General features: G+C 40.7%; 1 protein-coding gene across 3 annotated transcripts in view; it reads right to left on the minus strand.

The window, feature by feature from the left end:
- The window catches only part of LOC124721784 (protein artemis-like), a 188763-nt gene that overhangs the window by 140324 nt on the left and 26131 nt on the right, over positions 1 to 22308 (minus strand). For all 3 annotated transcript variants that reach the window (XM_047246901.1, XM_047246899.1, XM_047246900.1), the window contains exon 4: positions 7926 to 8089. In XM_047246901.1, the coding sequence (XP_047102857.1) occupies positions 7926 to 8089 (164 nt within the window). The remainder of the gene's footprint in view (positions 1 to 7925; positions 8090 to 22308) is intronic.

Below are 22308 nucleotides of genomic sequence, written 5' to 3' on the forward strand. Positions count from 1 at the left end.
ACGCCCATGCAATTCGGGAAATTAGCTACAGTTTCAAATTTCTGGGGAACTCATGATGATGGAGGTGTTGCATATGCAACTGTTGAAAGTAAGAGTCTTAAGTCAGTTCCAAGCATACCATGAGATGCTGCAGCAGTTGAAAAATCTGAATAGTCTTTCAAAATACTGGCATAAAAAATGGAAAATGGATTCTGCTGAATTATGAGTGATTGCAGTCCGAAGGAAACACCAAATCAGCACCTTTCATTATTCAAATGATTACTCCCTTCTCTTGAGGATTTCGATCAGTTTGACACACTTTATTTTCAAATGGAGGTGCTGAAAGTTGTAAAGAAAATCAGGAAGCGGAAGCATTCTCTTCCTTCTACATCTGATACACCATACACTTCTCCATCTAGAACTCCACCGATGGCTCTCAATTTGGTACACCAATGATGGTCCCTAATCAATATATAAAGCACCAGCCAAATCTGCAGCACACTGCTTGAGCCTACCAGAAGCCAATTCACTCAAGTGTCCACTGTTCAATTCTTGGCTAAATTAACTTCACAGCTCTTCTTCCAATAAGAGCTTAGAATATGTGATTCAAAATTTGTAAAACCTCATTTAACTTCACTTTTCTTTGTATTTACTCTGACCTATTATTTGTAAATGTGTGCTATTTCAACATTTTATTAAAATCTAAATAAAAGATTGGCCTTAAAAAAATTGTGTTTTTTTTTTTTGTCTTACCTCAAAGTTATGGCCAACATCTGGATTGCTTGAATACATTTCATCTTAAGTGTATCTTAGCAATGAAGACAATCATTTTATTCATTGCCTTCCTGAAGTAATTAAAAATTTGTTTTCATGCTCTTGCAACCACAGGAAAGTGGTGAATAAAGCTCAAAATTCCTGCCACAAGATGATGAGAGGGTGCCCCCCAATGAATTCTAGTATTCCTCATTCGTTTTTTATACAGCTGTAGAGAAACACAGCAACAAGTTCATTTTTCTCCATGATCACTACTGAACATGTGTATAGAAGAAAACAAAACCTAATGGGGACCCTGAGGGAAGCATGTATGTGATAAAGTGTTTCCATTTGTTTTTGCTTGCAACAGAAAATGAGCCAAACAGAACTGAATATATGTGAAACAGATCTAAGGAGGACCTAATCCTATCTTAGTGGTCCTGACATTCGAAAATGGCAACACTGAGTCTCCGTAGTTGCCTAGTTCAAGCACCACTAATGAGACAGGTGGGCAGATTTTCGTGCAGTTCTTGTTTTCAATTCCTTATTGCATTATTAGTTTAGTCAGTTTGACTAAGTCACAAAGTGTATCTTGTGGTATTATTTGTGCAATTTATTCACTGAGTGGTAGTGTTGGTGTAACCTGGAAATGGAAACGCTGGAAGAAAGATTTCCCCTGTGCCATGTGCACTTTGTTTTCAAACAACTCCTGCAAGATGCACATTGACAGCAGGAAGAATACGACTGAAAAGGGCAACTGAGTTTCAACAGCAAAGCAAATCCGTAAAACAAAGAGTCTACAAATATTTAAAATGTCTTTTAGACAGGTAAAGTGTTAGCATCTACATGCACACTCATCAAGAAAGATTTGCAGAACACAGACATGATCAGTAGTGATAGTATCAAGAAATGCAGTGCTATACTAATGACAGAACAACCATTGTAAGAAAAAACCTTGCTACCATACAGGCTATTTGTCCTGAAGCTTGTGGTGCTGGTCTTAAGTACTATCAAGCATGTGTGTCATGCAGGAAAATCAGAGCTCTTGAGCAAACTAAAGAACTCTGATAAAAACATTATCAGGTGGATAGTATATGAATTTTACAATGGTAAGTACCCAGCATCATGAAAACTGAGAAAAAAGTTAATTGAAAAAATATATTTTTTGGATCTGCTACATCTCTGAGGTGCATGTTAAATGTTATAGGATTTAAATACAAGTGTCAGAATGATGGTACACAATTTTTACTTAAACACAGTGACGTAGTGGCCTCCAGAACTAAATTTTTTCAGACTATGAATTTTCTGCGTGCTTCAGGGGACATGTGACCTACATTTTATTTGGATAAATTTGGGTTACTCAAAACTACTCACTAAAGTACATATGGCAGAATTCGAGCGATTGGCTAAGGTACCAGATGGAAAAGGGGCCAGGCCGATTGTTGTGAATGTGGGATCAGCAAAGACTTTTTTTGTTTTGAAGAAAGTAAATTAGTTTACAGATGTAACAAAACAAATGAATTAGGAAATGGATGCATCTAATTTTGACCAATTATGCATTTTCGTTAGCATGCTAATTTGCCTGAAATTCTGTAGTTTTATTTTTTACATATTTTTGTGGCTGATTTACATATATAATACCTAATGTTGTCAATAATAATTTTGCACACTGGACAGCAAATAATGAATTGAATGGCAAGGCTTAAAAATGTTTAAAATTCAAATAATGTACACATACATTGTTTCCTTAACAATATGCTTGACATAGTCTAAATCATTATTTCACTGCATAAACATTATTACACTGATTTTGACCAAAGCAGAAACTATTACAAGTAACAGAGGTGTGCGTGACTATCAAGTGCTTGCGAGTCGCAGTCTGGCAACAGCGCATTAACAGCCACCCGCTAATACGCCTGACCAGAGCCACAGAAGCAGCTTATTATCTGTCAGTTCTAGCCACTCATCCTTCCATCGACACATGACTCTGTACTGAAACAATGAGGTGACAGCATGCAAAGGATGGCACACTGAAATAACTATGGATCACAACATCCTTCCTTGGCTGCTGTATCTGCCTTTCGTTCCCTGCAATACCCATGGGCTCTGGTACCAAGCAGAAAGACACCATCTTCCCCAGCCATTGCAGTTGGAGGGTGGTGTCCTGGATATTCTAGGTGTCATTACATGCTGGATACAAGTGATGTAGGGAGTGAAGGGCACCCAGAGTCTGAACAGACAAGGAATTTAGCACTGGAAGCACATCTCATCTGCTCCAGTGCCCGAAGATCAGATATAATTCCACATCCGAGGCAGTAAAGTCTTGACACAATCAGGCAAAACAACACAGTAATCATCATAATTCCCCTGTTTTGACCCATCTGTAAAGTAGCTATAGAACTGTGGTGCTCAGTCAAAAGTCATAAAATAATGTATTAAAATAATATGCAGGAATGCAATCTCTCTTGCACTGCACCAAATCTAAACTACTCTGGGCCTCTGCAGTAACCATGGTGGGAGGCAATTAATACCCTGGATTGGGGTTTGTACTACCTCCACACCAAGTGACTCCAGCACATGTTGCACGTGGATCCCAAATGGGATTGTTGTTGATGGACGATTGGGGAAAAAGAGGTATGCGGGTGAAGTCTGAGCTGCAAGGAACTTACATGTCTGATATACCATGAGGAGATGCCACTGGATCATGAGTGATGGTTCCTCAGCCTCAGCACAGAGACTGAGTATGATGCTGGTACTGCAAGCATCTGTGGCCAGCTTAATCCCCTCAAGGTGCATGGTGTCAATCTTAAGGCCTTGCTGACACTGTGCATCAATGTTCTAGGTGTGAATGCACAATAGCCATATAAAACTGGAGAAGACATGCCCCGCCTGCTCCTCAGGACCTGTGGCTAAGGTACTTCTGGGTTCTGGCTTTCAGTACTCTCAGGTGTGGTAATTGCAATAGTTTGGAGTCAAAAATGAGGCCCAGAAACCTCACTGAGTCTTAAAATGTAGAATGGTGTTCCTCATATTCAAGTCAGGTAAATTAAAAATACAACAAGAACAATTAAAATGAATATGCACGCACACACATTTATCTATACAAAACTGAAAACCTGTCCTAGCTGACCACTCCTCTAACCTCTATACAGTATGCTACAACTGATAGGGTACTGTTGCAACATTGAAGAAGGAACAGAAAACGGCAAAATTGTCCACGAATAAGGAGCACTGTACAGGACTCATTACCATAGATGAGACACTGTTTATGTCTATGGCTATAGCAAAGAGGGTAACAGTGTGTCTTGAGAAATACCATTCTCCTGCTCAAAACAATACGAAAGCATGTCACCAACTTGAAACCTAAAAAAAGAGCTGAGACCGAAAGGACCGTATAAAATTGGGGACGTGGCCCCAAAATCCCCAATGATGGAGTTACATGAGAATATTCTAGCTCCAAGTAGTGTCGTATGTCTTACTGATATCTAATCATATGCTGAGACAGTGATGTTTACACAGGAAAGCCTGCTCACTAGCTGCCTATAGTAGGGTTAGGTTGTCAGCAGTGGTCCAAAATCTCCAGAATCCACACAGAGCAGCCATTGAGTTGCCGAATCTCCAACAAGACCAGGCGATGGTTAACTATTCATTCCAGGGTCTTTCCTACACATCTGATTAAGGCAATGCTCTGGTAACTACTGGGACATGTTCGGTCGTTTCCCGGTTTGAGGAGAGGTATCAGAATTGCCTCTCTCCACGAGTTGGGAAGTTGCCTGTCGGCCATACAAAATTAAAACATTTGAGGAGTATTTCCTTTGACATGGATGGCAAATGTCAAAGCATGCAGTACCGGATTTGGTTCTGACTGGGTGCAGTATCACGAGTCTCAGACAGTGCTGATTCCAGCTCCTACATGGAGAAAGGGCAGTTGTAAGACTCAGAATTGTGGGATCTGAAGTCCAACTTGCCCTTCTCTCTAGTCCCACAGTAGCGGTGAAACACCGGACCCTGGCTGGCATTGGCAGTAGTTGCTGCAAAATGCTCTACCATCATCTGAGCTATATCTCTGGGCATTGTTCGGAGACACCACTGTTTCAGCACTGCTGCGATTGGTAAACGATGGTGTTTACCAGAAATCATCCTGATGGCTTCCCCAATTTTTGTAGAAGTGGAATGGTTGATGGAGTCCAGGAACACTTGCCATGAACCTTTCAGGCTCTCCTTAATGACACGTCGAGCCTTGGCTCTCACAACACAAAAGGCTGTAAGGTTGTCTACTGCTGTTGAGTGGTACTTAAACCATCAAAGAGCCGCCCACCCATCCTGGATTGCTGAGTGCCACTAACTGCTCTGCCAAGGAACGGATTCCATCCTAAGTTGACGTGAGGCCTTTAGGATCAATATGTCAGCAGCATGTTGGATCATTCATGTAATGTGGTCCACCCATTTCTGGACATAGTCACAGTGTTCAAACACAGCTAGCTGGCTGAACACAGTCAAGTTAGCCCTGCTGACCATTCACCTTGGTGGCTTTTGTGCAGTTAATGCTCCATCCAGTAGATGAATGCGGAGTGGGAAGTGGTCACTAGAATGAAAGTCATCATTGACTTCCCACTAAACAGAGTCCGCGAGGGCTGCAGCACAGAAAGAGTTCGATGGCACAGAATGACCCAGTAGCAGCACAGAAATAAGTGAGAGTACCTGTGTTGAGGATGCTCAGTTTGTGAGATGTCACGGGGCTCTCCAAAATGTGACCCCGATGGCAAGTAGAGGTCGAGCCTAACAAGACATGATGGGCATTGAGGTCTCCCAGAAGGAGAAATTGTGGCAGCTTCCATAAGATCTGCGAGTCTCAGAATCTATTTCATCATCAGAAGGTAAACAAAGGGAGCAAATAGTGATCCTCAGAAACAAGAATTTCAGTTACAACTGCTTCCAGGTCAGCAGAAAGGGGGAGGGCAGAGGTGTTGTGCACATTAATGACAAACACAGTGACCCCTCCCTTGGCCCTTTCCCCAGTCAGGTCATCCTTGCGATACAGCGTATAGCCCCACAGTACAGGGGCATCAGATGCTTTAAAATTTGTTTCCTGCGAACACAAGCACAGAGGGTGTTCCTGTGCTAGGAGTTTCAGTTCCTCCACATGTGTCCTGAACCCATTAACGTTCCACTGTAGGATGGGCACCATCTATCACAGAGTAACACTTTCATCCTGACTTTTTGCTGGTGAGAGGAGCACACCCCTGAAGAACAGAGGAGAGAGACATCAGAGAAGGTGACATTGATATCATTGGACTGTGTACTTCCCTCTCTGTCAGTGAGCAATTCTTTACCTTTGAATTAAGTTTTTTTGTCTGAAGAGGCTTCGGAGCCACAACCATGGAAATAGTAGTGGCAGTGCTGGATGGTGGACCAGACTTGGAGGGGCAGGGAGTCCTGTAATGTCGACAAACAGCCTTGTTTGAACTTCTGGAGGGAGGGATAGGCTTTGAAATAACTGCAGCAGCCCACATACATGACAAATGTAGGTATTAGTACTGACACTAGCAACCTCTGTTTGTGTAGCAGCATCGGTTTTCTGCACTGGCTGTTTAAGAACCAAAGCAAAGGAGGTAGTGAACGATGGGGGAAACATGGCCTTTTAAATCTTTTTGGCCTCCCGCTGGAGGCCTTCCTGCTGGAAAGAGGAGAGAATTTCAAGGGTACCACCTCCATCCCACGAGCAGCTAGGAAAATAAAAGTCCACCTAGACAGAGTCCCCATGTGCCTAGGTAAGCCTTTGTAGTCTTAAGCTCTTGTATCTTCCATTCTTTAAGATATACACTGCAGCCTCGACGCCACACAGGGTGAGCCCCAGAACAGTTCATACTTTTCAAAGGAGATGAACAAGTGACTCCTTTGTGGGCAGCTTTACCACATTTTCTTCTCCTTGAAACGCAAGAGCAGTATGACAAAAGCACTGGCATCTGAAACAGGGTATTGTGTTTGGGACATAAGGCCTCATGCTTAGACGAAGGAAACCTGCCTTTATGTGTTCAGGAAGTTTCATGCTACTGAACGTCAGGTTAAAGGAGTCAGATTTGACAAGATCCTCATCCATCCTCTCCTTGTTGTTTTGCACGTCGGCTATACCTTCTGGAGCCCATTCATCTTTCAATTCCTCCTTGGGAATATTCCTGCACGTTACAACGCCTTTGCTGTAATTCAAGGTGGTTTGTAGCTCAGTTTCAATAGCATATTCCCAAGGCACTGAGCTTTCTGGAGGTTCTTGACTTGTTGGGAACTAGAAGTTCCTACCAACAGGGTCCTGTTACGGAATCGCTTGACTGATTTTAAAGTGCCATCAATGCCCTCTAAGACTTTCTGAATACAGTAAGGCAAAACTTTCTCATAGCTACCCTCTTTCCATTTCCCTATTAAAAACACATACTGATTACCAGCATGCATTCTGTTACTACAGATAAAACTTTTGGAAGGAACTCTTTAGTGAGGACTGGCTACACGAGCCCTGTTGTTTGACTGGATATTAGTACCTACCAGTGGCCCACCCTTTCTACTGGAAAGAGGAGAGAATTTAAAGGGTACCACCTCCATCCCACGAGCAGCTAGGGAAATAAAAGTCCACCTAGACAGAGTCCCAATGTGCCTAGGTAAGCCTTTTACAACTGAGGTGCGGCAGGTTTCCCAGAGGTTGCCTGCTAACGACTGTTCCACCTCAATAGCCATGCTTCTCATCGGCGTGCAGCACACCTCGAGATCAAAAGTATTTTTATATAGGTTTTTACTCTTCTCACAAACTGAGCAGTCAAGCCAAGATACCCAGTCCCCATAACACACAATGCTCCAGTGCCACGTCACACAGTGGTCGCTCACACACACACACACACACACACACACACACACACACACACACACACACAGCTCTCTTTTTTACATTATATTAAATATATTGTCACAATGTCAGTTACCATTTTAAAACTTTAACAATAGTTGTACCATCTCATTATAATTCCAGTTACCACTGTCATAAAAACTAACCTTTATCTTGCCATCAGAAGTGATACGAATATGAATTTTGTAAGCTACTGTACAGCAAGACAAAAAGTTTAAAATTCCTAGGTTGTGAACTTTTAATGTATTTCATATCATCAGAAGTATGTATAAGTCCACAAGCACATGCTTTAAATACTTACACGGAGACAGCACGCATGTACTCTTGCGTAACGAGAGTCATCAGTTAAGCAGGTATGAATCTCTTCTATTCCTTTGTACTGTAAATATGTTTCATTGTTCACATGTACTTTAATACCTAAAGTTTCTTTAATTTTCACAAAGATGAATTCAGTTCCACAACGAGCTGAAAAATTTAAGAAAAAGATTAAATGTATTTGGTATTACTATTACTTATATGAAGTTTAGGGTTTACAATGCAGCCATTTAAATGACAAACAGTGTAGCAAATGATACATACATACATACATACATACATACATGACAGACAGACAGACAGACAGACAGACAGACAGACAGACAGACTTAACTGATAATCCATAACATTTATATCAGAAGATGTTTTGCTGTACCTAGATCCAAAGATGTTACTGTTAGAAGCAGCTTCATCTTTATTCAGATAGCAGTCATTATTAATGCTTGTGGTGAACAGACTATATTTGCCCACTTTCACACATTTTGATGTTATGATACTAAATTTTATAACAATTTGGAAAGTTCTGGGCACAATAGGAACAATGGAATGAGTACAGTATCCACTTGTCATATAGCTGAGATGTTGAGCAGCTGACAGGCACAAAGATAAGGTTAAACCCATAAATAGGCTTTCAGACAATGTTACCACAAGTTGCCTGGAGCACCAGACACCAGGATAATAGTGTGTATGGTGGGGGGGCATGCTGGGGGGGGGGGGGGGGGTTGGGAATGAGTGTACATGCATGTGCGCACATGTCCATGTGTGCAGTGGGGAATTACAAAAAACCATATGCTTTTACAGTACTTCTCCAAAAATTCTCAAAAGATCTCAAAGAGTGGAAGTGTAACAGTATTTTTCCTACCAGCACCTAAAACTTTGCTTGCCTCTGACAGTTGATTAAAGTGTACATTCATTTTTAATGGATTGTCCGGTTGGATGATTGGGATTTCAAAAATACCCTACAAGTCTTCTTCCATTTACATTTAGTTTAGTTATTAACTCACAAACTGGAATTACTTTTTAGCCTTATAGTTAAGGCTATTTTACAAGGCCTAAATTTATCCTTTTTTTTTTTTAATTGCCTCCTCAGCAGCATGGGCAGCCGTACCCAGGGGCAAGGGGTTACACCCCCCCTTCACTCTTTCCCTAGCTCTCAGAGAAAGGGCAAAAATATAGTGCAATCAGGCGTTTTTCTTTCAAGGAAACAATTTAAATATCAGTATTTTGCAGATTTTTAGCAGGATAAGAAATGGGACTGTTTTATGGCAACTTACAAGTCGCCATATGTCTCCAAAATATTAAAAATACTCCAAACCCCAGGTTGAAGTTGCTTCCCCCCCCCCATACACGCATGCACACACTATTGTATGGGCGCCATTGCTCAGCAGCTTCGAATTGCGAATTGTGCAGCAGACACACTTTATCAGGCCCTTCCTATATCCAACACTGCATGGTGTCTTATTTTTAGATATCACAAATGTAAATGAAACCAGTGGCCCTGTATCACACCATCCCTCATTGTGACTCTGGAGTTACACAAATATATATTCTTTACATAAAACAATGGTTATGTCACAAGAAAGTCAACTGGATGGATCCTATATTAAAACAGAAAAGAACTTAAGTATTCATTATGAAAAGCTAATCTTGAATGGTTGCAACAAATCATCTCCAATACGATTCTCCTCCTCCTCCTCCTCCTGCCACCCTCTCCTAATCTATCTCACACTGACACACAAACGCACAAGGCATAAATGTGACAAACTGGTATCACTGCCATGTTACAGCATCTACTCATAAGATACAAGAATGAATGAAATATACCAGGTGTAGAAGTATGAAACAGGAATTTGGTTGCAATAATTACATGTCTGTTGTTTGAAACTGACAAACAATATTTTATTCAAAACAATTTCATTGCTGAGACCTGAGTTTCTCCTGGCGTATACAACTTTCAAATAACTTCCGGGAATTCAGCCAGGTAACACTTTCAGCGACCGCCGATATTTCGGCGGGAGAACACCCCGCCATTTTCAAGGCAAACCACAAGGCGGTTTGCCTTGAAAATGGCGGGGTGTTCTCCCGCCGAAATATCGGCGGTCGCTGAAAGTGTTACCTGGCTGAATTCCCGGAAGTTATTTGAAAATTTCATTGCTATTTATACATTTCTCCCACCTTTCCAGCAGGCTATGAATGCCACACCAAACAAACAGTTCTTTTGAAGCGAACTAGTCAGTGAGCCATTTTCATATGAATTTAAGTGTTGTTCAGCGACAGCATGTCCCAGTGATGCAAATAGATGTTAATCAGACAGGGTCAAGTGTGGAAAATCAACCGCATTTCCTAGAATTTCCCAAACGAATGCCTCGATTATTTCTCTGACACATTTTGCTGTGTGTGATGGAGCGTTATCATGGAGCAATACAACTGTGTTGCCTTTTTCAATAATCCGGTTATTTTATCACATAATGCTCGATTTAAATTGGTCATTTGCTGTTGGTAGCAATCAGTATTAACAGTTTCACCATGTTTTAGTAACACATAATAGATGACACTCTTATGATCCCACCAAACACAGAGCATTGTCTTCTTCCCAAAGCAATTTAGTCTTGCAGTGGATGTTGGTTTGCATGGATTCACCTATGATTTACAACACTTAGGATTCTCAAAATGTCTATTTTTCATCAGCTGTCACTATTCAATGGAGAAACAACTTTCTTTTATATCTGGCGAGTGACATTTCACCAGTGGTCTTTCAATTTGCTTGCTGTCTTTCATTAGTTCATGCGAAACCTATTTTCCCCACTTGCTGCACCTTTCCCACAGCTTTCAACCAAAGTGAAGTGGCTTTCTGCATCACATTCAATTGTTCTGCAAGTCACTGTTTAGTTTCAGTATCATATTCATCCAATAAGGACTGCAATTCACACTCGTCTGTCATGTCAAAATCACCATTTTTGGATTTTTCTGAACATTTGAAACACTGTTTTTTCTCAAGAGCACATTTGCCAAAAGTTTCAACAAGCATTTGATGTGATTCTGCAGCAGTTTTCTTCCAATCATAACAAAAAACCAATGTTGTCCACAAATCGTAAGTTGGTAGACACAAAACTCCCAACGTGTTTATGGGTTTGAGACAGATACCGATGTATGGAACTTGGGTTACTGTGTGTTCATATTCGTAATCAGCCGTTACAAGAAGCAGGTGGCGTTGCAGACGCGGTCTCACAGACCATACACTGACAGCTAGCACAATCTATAGGGAAATTCTGGTTTCATTCTTCTACATCTGGTAAATGAACCTTTCATAATAATGTTTTTATTAATCAAACTTATTTCAAATTTAGTAACTTGACCTGTTGACAGACACACTGAAGGGAATGCAAACTCTGCTGGCTTTTAGAAGAAATCCTTTCATGAACAAAGTGTGCGAGTGCGCGCGAATGCGGGAGGCTCTCAACAATGTTTATGTTACGTGGTGAGTGGTTTCCTTTAATACTTACACTCAGCCACAACTTTCCTTACCAATTTGTGACTTTTTTACATAATTACACACCTCTTTGGCATACTTTTTCTATCAACCGAGCAATTTTAATGCCATTTTAGAACTAAGTATGTGACTGAATCCAACTGCCCATCAATTGTTGCATCTCTGTATTGGTCATCAAGTGTTGGCCACCAAGAGCCTCCTTCAGAGGCCCAAGCATCTGTAACTCACACAGTGATCAGTAGGCCCACTGTACACTGCATGCACCAGAGACACAGCAGACCATCAGGGCTCTGCAGCACACTGTATACAGCAGATACAGTGAAGATCAGAGTCACAGCAGAGCAAAAGGACCTCTGTAGGTCATCACATAGTGCTTGCACAGCACAGCACAGCACAGCACAGCGAATTTGAAAGGAAATACCAATTTCACAGTTGTCTTGGAGCTGCTGACAGGCAACACGTTACAGAGACAAAACTACTATTAGCTTGTTATCTTGTTCCTCTTATTTCAGTTATAAAAATAACTGCTCTCTAGTCTTATGGCTACTGTCGATGGTCATTATAGATTTACTTCTATAGGCATGTTCGATGGACAGATTTAGTGGTGCAACTATTTTTTCAAATTCAGTATTAGGAAACACACCAATTGGTGGGACTCTAAAACAACCCAGGAGGTAAACCACCACCTGGCCCACAGAATGGAACTCCTTTTGTTTTCATAGATGATTGGGTGCTTCATTATCAAAAATCTTTATGTGACCCTACCCTAAATGTGAAGTCACTGATAATGAGAAATATAAAGCTTTTAACTGCAGAATTTCTTGTGCTCATCAAAACATTTGGTATCTTAAGTTTCAGGTTTTGTGTGTTTGAAATACTCTTTGAGTGTAAGCTGGATGCTTTACAATTAGGACTCAGAATATTACATGAAGTCAACTTGCAGGGGACATGGGACCACTGAGGATCAGTCAGTCTCTCACTCTGCTGCTATACATAGATGCAGAAGCACAATTAAAGCTTTTATTATGAGAGAAATATTTATGGAGTGCTCAGCAGAAAGCAGGCCAATACTAAAGTGATGAACAAATTATGTCATCTGCTCAAAGTTTATTGTGAAATAACAAATAAATTTGTAAATAATAGAATGGGTATACTGCAATTCCTCTGCCATCTTCTTCTGTATTTCTTCCTTTAACTTATTCCTAACATAGTCCAGATGACTGGTGTCATCAAGCACTGAACTATCATGAACTAACTGAAACAGATATTCCATCATTAAATATTCTTGTATTAACAGTGTAAGTAAACTGTTGCCTCAGAAGTGCACACTGCTGCTCAGTAGTGGCAGAGCATAGACTGACAAGCCAACTGACACACACTGAGGATTCAGACAACAGGTGTGGCAGAGGTAGAGGTAGAGGAAAACTGTGCTGCTCCGTAGAGTGACAGACGCCTGCACCACTTGACTGCATGCACCTCTACTGGGTGCCTCACTGGAGTGTGTGCTTTACGAACACCAGGCTGACTCTACCCTGTCTCTCCTGTACACAGTGTGCGCTGGACCATAGACTGGAAGGTCAAAGACAGTCCAATGTATACTGACTAAAGTTTGTTGGGTTAATGTTTGCAATGTGAAGTCTAGCATTATTGAGGAGAAGCAATACACATCTGGTCTGGGTGCTGTGCCATTTCGAGCAGCGAGCAGCTCAAATTTGGCAAAGGAGACCACAGCAGTAGGAAACATTAATGGTCGAATGTTCTGACAGGAAACTGACCAGCAGAATGTCTTTGTAGCTGCAGAACACTGTGGCTATGATCTCGCCAGCACACAACCAACCATGCCTCTACTTTCAACAGGATCCCCCCCCCCCTCCCACCCACTCTTCTTTGTCACTCCAGTCCGATTTTCTTTGATTCAAGGATGTAATGGCGGACCCAAGTATCATCACATGCAATTGTTATTTTACAAAAAAAAAAAAAAAAAAAAAAAAAAAAAAAAAAAAAAAAAAAAAAAAAAAAAAAATCATCACCATCTTATCTTCCTCATAGCTCAAGAGAAGCATGCAAAAAACTGCTTCTCACATAGCTTTCTGTTCTTTATTCAGTAAATTAGAAACTCATCACACTGACACACACTAGAAATCCAATTCAATTCACTCTGAATGGTTCACTGATTACCTCCATAACTGATTTGAAGTTTCTGAAAGATTTTAAGCACAGTTAAGAGATGATCAACTTTGACAAATTCATGAATAACCTCGATGTTCTGCATTCCAGAGCTGCTGCAGAGACAGTGAAAGTGTACTTTTTTTTTTCAATACACACTCATCGTTTCTTGTATTCCTTAACCAAGTGCTCCATAATGGGTGCAACGTTCCACTTATATCCTGGAACTGTAACTGACTCCTGACTGACAGAAAGAAGGATGAGTCACCAAAATAACTTACTAAAATTTACTACCAAATTACTTCGGAGGCCGTACAAAACAAAACCTTAAAACATTTACATCTGTCTCTTCACCAGACTAAGCAGAGGACAGTTTAAACCATTAACCATTTACAGCAAGATATAATGATGGTTCCTCTTGCCACAGGAGGAAGCCCTGACTTAGTGTAGTGGCCTACTCAAAAACACAAACATTTCACATCATTTCAGTTGCCAAGAGGGGGGAATGAAACTGGAATTGACCATTTCACTTAACACAGGTGTTTCTCCTTTGCCCCAGCCACTAATCCTCCTACTGAAACATGTACCTCTGCTCCAAAAACTAAGATATGGGATCCAATGATGTTTCACATTATCACACAGTACATCCCACACCACTATCCTTAGCATCTGCATCCACAACCTCATTCCTATGAGTATTATTGATTTTATTATAGATCACAAATATTTTTATTTTTTATACTTCACACACAATTAGCTCTAGACCGAAATCATTGCAAAAAATGCAAAAATTAATGCTTCCTCTTACATAAAATTTATGTCTTCTTTTGATCATTTCCCTAAATTTCCATCTATCCTAATATGCAGTACAGTGATAGGACTTTATTTTGCCTTCACACGATGACAAGAAAATCCCACTTATTCTGACCTAGTTTCTCATTAGGGTGTGGGAATAACATTGTTGGAGGGCCACTGAGGGATTCTGAACATGAGAGAGATGATTCACAGTATGATTGTAATCCCAAGCCCACCGCATCAAAAACTATAGGCTTGTTTGGTATGTGTATCTTGAGGAATTTTTTCAGGGAATTTCACACAGCAGGAAATCTATGCTTAGCCCCATATGCGTACATGATAACATATTTACAATGCCAATGCAAAATAAGCTCACTACACAAAATATTAGCCATCCTCTACAAAGAACACACTGATCACTTTGGAGTGCTGTAAATACGAAGTGGAATCCAAAATTTTTGGGACTGGTGCTGCCATCTGGAAACTAGGAGTAGTAGATCTTTGCACCGCTAGGTGGCAAGAGCTGCATATCTGACGATTCAGTGCATGGAGCGGCATTCAGCTGGGAAGACATGTTGCGTGTCCACAGTGATTTCCATAATACTCTGCGTTTGGTGTGTGGTGTTTTTACGATGGAAGGCACAGGGTGTTGAAGTGTGCACGGACCTTCGTCAGACCGCATCTGATGATCCAACTTTCTTGTCACGGGTTATCATAAAAAAAAAATTGTTACAGAAAAGGATGGTCACGAAGTTTCCTAATCCAGCGGCAGACGACTGGTCTGGAGCTGAGTCAAAGGCTTAAACCAGAGGCTCAGACGGTTCTGCTGAGATCTGGGGTGCAAATTTCGTGACCTCCGCTATCAGGTGGAGAAATGTAGGGTCCCCCTGAATAGGTCAGGCGAGCACTACATGCAGGAAGCGGCTACGGGGGTAGCGAAGCACGTGTGGAGTGCACATGTGGGTTTTTCAGGTTAGAGAATTCCCTCCCTAGGCCCAAAAAGACACCACCTGAGACGCGACAAGGTAGCAGTAGGCATAACGTAACAGGAAATGACAATATTAATGTGGTAATAGTAAACTGCATGAGCATCTACAGAAAGGTCCCAGAACTGCTATCATTAATAAACGGTCACAATGCACACATAGTACTAGGCACGGAAAGTCGGCTGAAACCAGATGTAGGGAGACGTGTGTTTATAGCGATAAAAAGTGCAACATTATTGAAGGAAATTGGCAGAGATCCGAAATGTAAAGTAATTTGGGTGAAGGTCACGTTTAACACAGTCTCAAACATGGTAATTGGATGTCTCTACAAGCCCCCTGGCTCAGCAGCTGTTGTGGCAGAACACCTGAAGGAAAATCTGGAAAATATTTCCAGTAGATATCCCGACCATGTTATAGTTTTGGGTGGAGATTTTAATTTACCAGATATAGACTGGGACACTCAAATGTTTATAACAGGTGGCAGAGACAAAGAATCCAGTGAAATTTTTTTAAGTGCATTATCTGAAAATTACCTTGAGCAGTTAAACAGAGAACCAACTCATGGCAATAACATATTAGACCATCTGGTGACAAACAGACCCGAACTATTTGAAATAGTTAATGCAGAACAGGGACTCAGTGATCATAAAGTGGTTACAGCATCGGTGATTTCAGACGTAAATAGAAATATTAAAAAGGTAGGAAGATTTTTTCCATTTAGCTAAAGTGGCAAAAAGCAGATTTCAGAGTACCTGACGGCTCAACACAAAAGTTTTATCTGAAGTACAGAGTGTGGACAAAGTTCAAAACCATCGTACAATATGCGTTAGATGAGTATGTGCCAAGCAAGATTGTAAGAGATGGAAAAGAGCCACCATGGTACAACAACCAAGTTAGAAAACTGTTAAATAAGCAATGGGAACTTCACAGCAAACATAAACATAGCCAAAGCCCTGCAGACAAACAAAAATCACATGAAGCGAAATGCAGTGTGAGGAGGGCTATGTGAGAGGCGTTCAACAAATTCGAAAGTAAAGTTCTACGTATTGACTTGGCAGAAAATCCTAAGAAATTTTGGTCTTACGTCAAAGCGGTAGGTGGATCAAAACAAAATGTCCAGACACTCTGACCAAACTGGTACTGAAACAGAGGTCAGACTAAAGGCCGAAATACTAAATGTCTTTTTCCAAAGCTGTTTCACAGAGGAAGACTGCACTGTAGTCCCTTATCTAGATTGTCACACAGATGACAAAATGGTAGATATCGAAATAGATGACAGAGTGATAGAAAAACAATTAAAATTGCTCAAAAGAGGAAAGGCCACTGGACCTGATGGGATACCAGTTCGATTTTACACAGAGTACACGAAGGAACTTGCCTCCCTTCTTGCAGGACTGTACCGTAGGTCTCTAGAAGAGCGTGGTGTTCCAAAAGATTGGAAAAGGGCACAGTTCATCCCCATTTTCAAGAGGGGACATCGAACAGATGTGCAGAACTACAGACCTATATCTCTAATGTTGATCAGTTTTAGAATTTTGGAACACTTATGTACGAGTATAATGACTTCTCTGGAGGCTAGAAATGTACTCTGTAGGAATCAGCATGGGTTTCGAAAAAGACGGTCGTGTGAAACTCAGCTCGCGCTATTCGTCCACGAGACTCAGAGCGCCATAGACACGGGTTCCCAGGTAGATGCCGTGTTTCTTGACTTCCGCAAGGCGTTCGATATGGTTCCCCACAGTCGTTTAATGAACAAAGTAAGAGCATATGGACTATCAGCCCAATTGTGTGTTTGGATTGAAGAGTTCCTAGATAACATAACACAGCATGTCATTCTCAATGGAGAGAAGTCTTCCGAAGTAAGAGTGATTTTAGGTGTGCCGCTGGGGAGTGTCATAGGACCGCTGCTATTCACAATATGTATAAATGACCTTGTGGATAACATCGGAAGTTCACTGAGGCTTTTTGCGGATGATGCTGTAGTATATCTAGAGGTTGGAACAATGGAAAATTGTACTGAAATGCAGGAGAATCTGCAACGAATTGAGGCATGGTGCAGGGAATGGCAATTGAATCTCAATGTAGACAAGTGTAATGTGCTGCAAATACATAGAAAGAAAGATCCTTTATCATTTAGCTACAATATAGCACGTCACCAACTGGAAGCAGTTAATTCCATAAATTATCTGGGAGTAGGCATTAGAAGTCATTTAAAATGGAATGACCATATAAAATTAATCATCGGTAAAGCAGATGCCAGACAAATTCATTGGAAGAATGCTAAGGAAATGCAGTCCGAAAACAAAGGAATTAGGTTACAGTACACTTGTTCGCCCACTGCTTGAATACTGCTCACCGGTGTGGGATCCACACCACATATGGTTGATAGAAGAGAGAAAGAAGATCCAATGGAGAGCAGCACACTTCATTACAGGATCATTTAGGAATCAAGAAAGCATTACGGAGATGATAGATGAACTCCAGTGGAAGACTCTGCAAGAGAGATGCTCAGTAGCTCAGTGGAAGACTCTGCAAGAGAGATGCTCAGTAGCTCAGTACGGGCTGCTGTTGAAGTTTCGAGAATGCACCTTCACCGAGGAGTCAAGCAGTATATTGCTCCCTCCTACGTATATCCTGCGAAGAGACCATGAGGATAAAATCAGATTAGAGCCCACACAGAGGCATATTGACAATCTTTCTTTCCACGAACAATACAAGACTGGAACAGAAGGGTGAACCGATAGAGGTACTCAAGGTAACCTCCACCACACAGAGTCAAGTGGCTGGCGGAGTATGGGTGCAGATGTAGATTTACAGAGTTTGCAAAATCTGCCTTTAGATCCTTTATTTGTGTCATTCACATTAGTTTTTTACACCCATCAAAAGCGAGACATAGAAACCTCAAAGCATTTTTAAAGTGTGAACATTGCCATTCACTTGGCATATAAGGTTAGAAAAGTGATGCCAGTGATTAAAATTCACACACTATGTTTTCTCTGTCGAAAATTTAAAACCAGTTTGCTCTGCTACTGTTAAAATTGCATATTAGCAAGTTGTATGGGAGGAATCATCAATTCAGGTGCAGAGTAGAGCAGAAAATTGCAAAATCACTCACAGATAAAAAGCATTGAACTGAAGACTACATAAAAATGAAAAGGGCAAAGAAAAATGAAGGTTTGATATCCAGTGAATCATGAAGATATTACAGATGTAGCACAAGGATGGGGAAGCAAACTGAATACATCCATTTCAAAGGCACCATCCTGACATGCACCATAACTGTTTCATGGAAACCACAAAAAACAAATTTTTATGGCTGGGCAAGGATTTAAGTCCCACTTTTCCCAAATGTTGGTCCAGCCTCTTAAACACTATGCCACTTGACTCAGTATACAGCAGATTACACAATATTAATCACTGTAGCTAAGGGATTCTAAAAGAACACTGTTTTTGTTGTTGTTGTTGGTGATGGTGGTGGTGGTGGTGGTGGTGGTGGTGGTGGGTCTTCAGTCCAAAAACTCGTTTGATGCAGCTCTCCATGCTACTCCATCCTGTGCAAGCTGCTTTATCTCTGAATAACTACTGCAACCTACTCCCTTCTTTGGTTATCTGCTTACTGTATTCCTCTCTTGGTCTCCTATGATCCCCTCCTCCCTCCCAAATACTTCCCTCCAATACTAGACCCCTTGATATCTCAGAACGTGTCCTATCAACCTATCCCTTCTTTTAGTCACTTTGTGCCACAAATTTCTTGCCTCCCTAATTCTATTCAGTGCCTCCCCATTAGTTACACGATCTACCCATCTAATCTTCAACATTCTTTTGTAGCACCACATTTCAGAAGTGTCAATTATCTCATTGTCTAAATTGTTTATCATCCACATTTTGTTTCCATATATGGCTATACTCCAGGCAAATACATTCTGAATAGACTTCCGAACACTTAAATCTATACATGATGTTAGCAAATTTCTCTTCCTCAGAAATACTTTTCTTGCCATTGCCAATTTACATTTTATACCCTCTCTACTTTGGCCATCATCAATTATTTTGCTGTCCAAATAGCAAAACCCATCTGCTACTTTAAGTGACTTGTTTCCTAATTAATCCGTAAGCATCACCTGATTTAATTCAACTACATTCCATTGTCCTTGCTTTGCTTTTGTTAATGTTCATCTTACATCCTGCTTTCAAGGCACTGTCCATTCTATTCAACTGCTTTTCCAAGCCCTTTGCTGTCTCTGACAGAATTACAGGGTCATCTGGCAAACCTCAAAGCTTTTATTTCTTCTCCCTGGACTTTAATTCCTATGCCCATTTTTTCTTTGGTGTCCTGTACTGTTTGCCGAGTGTACAGACTGAAAAACATCAGGGACTACAACCCTGTCTGTCCCTTCTCAACCAGTTCTTCCCTTTCATGCCCCCTTCACTCTTATAATTGCCATCGGATTTCTGTACAAGTTGTAAATAGCCCTTTGCTCCTTGTATTTTACTCCCATTACCTTCAGAATTTCAGAGAGAGTATTCCAAGTCAGCATTGCCAATAGCTTTTTCGAAGTCTACAAATGCTTATTCATTTTCCTTCCCTTAACCTATCTTCTAAGCGAAGTCACAGGGTTAGCATCCCCTCACATTATCTTACATTTCTACGGAATCCAAACTTATCTTCCCCGAGGTCAGCTTCCACCAGTTTTTCCACTCTTCTGTAAAGAATTTGTGTGAGTATTCTGCAACCCTCTCTTATAAAACTGATAGTTCAGTAATTTTCTTACCTGTGAGCAATTGCTTGCTTTGGAGTTGGAATTATTACATTCTTCTTTAAGTCCGAGGTTATTTTGCCTGTCATATGTCTTGCACATTAGATGGAAGAGTTTTGTCAAAGCTGGCTCTCCCAAGGCTATAAATTGTTCTGAAGGAATGTCATCTACTCCCGGGGCCTTGTTTTGACTTTGGTCTGTAAGTGCCATGTCAAATTATTCTCACAGTATCATGTTTCCCATCTTGACTGCATCTACTTCCTCTTCCATTTCTATAATATTGCCTTCAAGTTCATCTCCCTTGTATAGGCCATCCATATATTTCTTCCACCTTTTAGCGTTCCCTCCTTTGCTAAGTACTTGTTTACCATCTGAGCTCTTGATATTCATACAGCCACTTTTGTTTTCTCCTAAGGCCTCTAATTTCCTGTAGGTGGTATCTATCTATCCCCTAGTGAAATATGCTTCTAAATCCTTACATCTGCCCTCCAGCCATTGTTGCTTATCAGTTTTGCACTTCCTGTCAATCTCATTTTTTAAGACATTTGTATTCCCTTTCACCTGCTCCATTAGCTGCATTTTTATATTTTCACCTTTCATCAGTTGACTTCAAAATCTCTTGTATCATCCAAGGATTTCTATTATGCCTTGTCTTTTTACCTTTTTTTATCCTCTGCTGCCTTTATGATTTCATTTCTTAAAGCTACCCATCTGTCTTCTATTGTATTCCTTTCCTCTGTTGTAGTCAATTACTGCCAAATGCTCCGTCTGAAGCTCTCAAAACCCTCTGGTTCTTTCAACTTACCCAGGTCTCATTTCCTTAATTTCCTATGTTTTTGCAATTTCTTCAGTTTTAATTTACAGTTCATAAACAATGAATTGTGGTTAGAATCCACATCCTGCCCCTAGAAATGTCTAACAATATAAAACATGGTTTGAGATCACTGTATTGCCATTATATAAATCAATCTGAAACCTTCTAGTGTCTCCAGGTCTCTTCCACATATACTACTTTCTTTCATACTTCCTAAACCAAGTGTCAGCCTTGATTAAATTATGCTCTGTGGCTTCCTTTTTCATTCCTTTCCCCCAGTCCATATTCACCTAGTATTTTTCCTTCTCTTCATTTACTTGCTACCAAATTCCAGTCACCCATCACTATTAAATTTTCATCTCCTTTAACTATTTGAATAATTTCTTTTATCCCGTCAGACATTTCTCCAATCTCTGCATCATCTGCAGAACTAGCTGGCATATAAACTTTTACTACTGTGGTAGGTGTGGGCTTTGTATCTGTCTTGGCTAGGATAACACATTCGCTATGCTGTTCGTAACAGCTTACCTGAATTCCTATTTCCTTAGTCATTATTAAACTCACTCCTGTATAGCTCCTATTTGACTTTGTATTTATAACTCTGTATTCACCTGACTAAAAATTCTGTTCCTCCTGCCACCAAACTTAACTAATTACCACTGTATCTAGCTTCAACCTGTACACTCTTTTTAAATTTTCTAACCTACCTGCCTGATCAAGGGATCTAACATTCCACGCTCCTATCCATAGAACGCCAGTTTTGTTTCTCCTGATGACAATATCCTCCTGAGTAACGTGTCCCCCCCCTCCCCCCAATAGATCTGAATGGGAGACTATTTTACTCCGGAATATTTTACCCAAGCAGATCCTTATTTAATGAAACAGTACAGCTGCATGCCCTCACGAAAAATTACAATTGTGGTTTCCCCTTGCTTTCAGCCATTTGCAATACGAACACAACAAGGCCGTTTGTTCAATTTTACAAGGCCAGATTAGCCAATCACCCAGACTGTTGTCCTTGTAACTACTGAAGAAGCTGTGGCCCCTCTTCAGGAACCACACATTTGTCTGGCTCTCAACAGATACCCCTCCAATGTGGTTGCACATGTGGTACAGCTACCTGTATTGCTGATGCATGCAAGCCACACACTGATGGCAAGATCTATGGTCCACAAGGGTGAAAGAACACTATTGTCATATTTCAAACTCAGTATCACTTGGTCAATATTTCAAACAATTATCTGGCAAGAAAGGGCACTATGAAGAAGGGGAAGTTTTATTTTTTAATATCTGATTTTTTAACATGGTGGTCCTCAGAGCAGTATCATAGGCATTTTCAAGATCATAAAGAAAACTAGTAA

This window comes from Schistocerca piceifrons, chromosome X (assembly GCF_021461385.2).
Source record: "Schistocerca piceifrons isolate TAMUIC-IGC-003096 chromosome X, iqSchPice1.1, whole genome shotgun sequence".
NCBI classification, from domain to species: Eukaryota; Metazoa; Arthropoda; class Insecta; order Orthoptera; family Acrididae; genus Schistocerca; species Schistocerca piceifrons.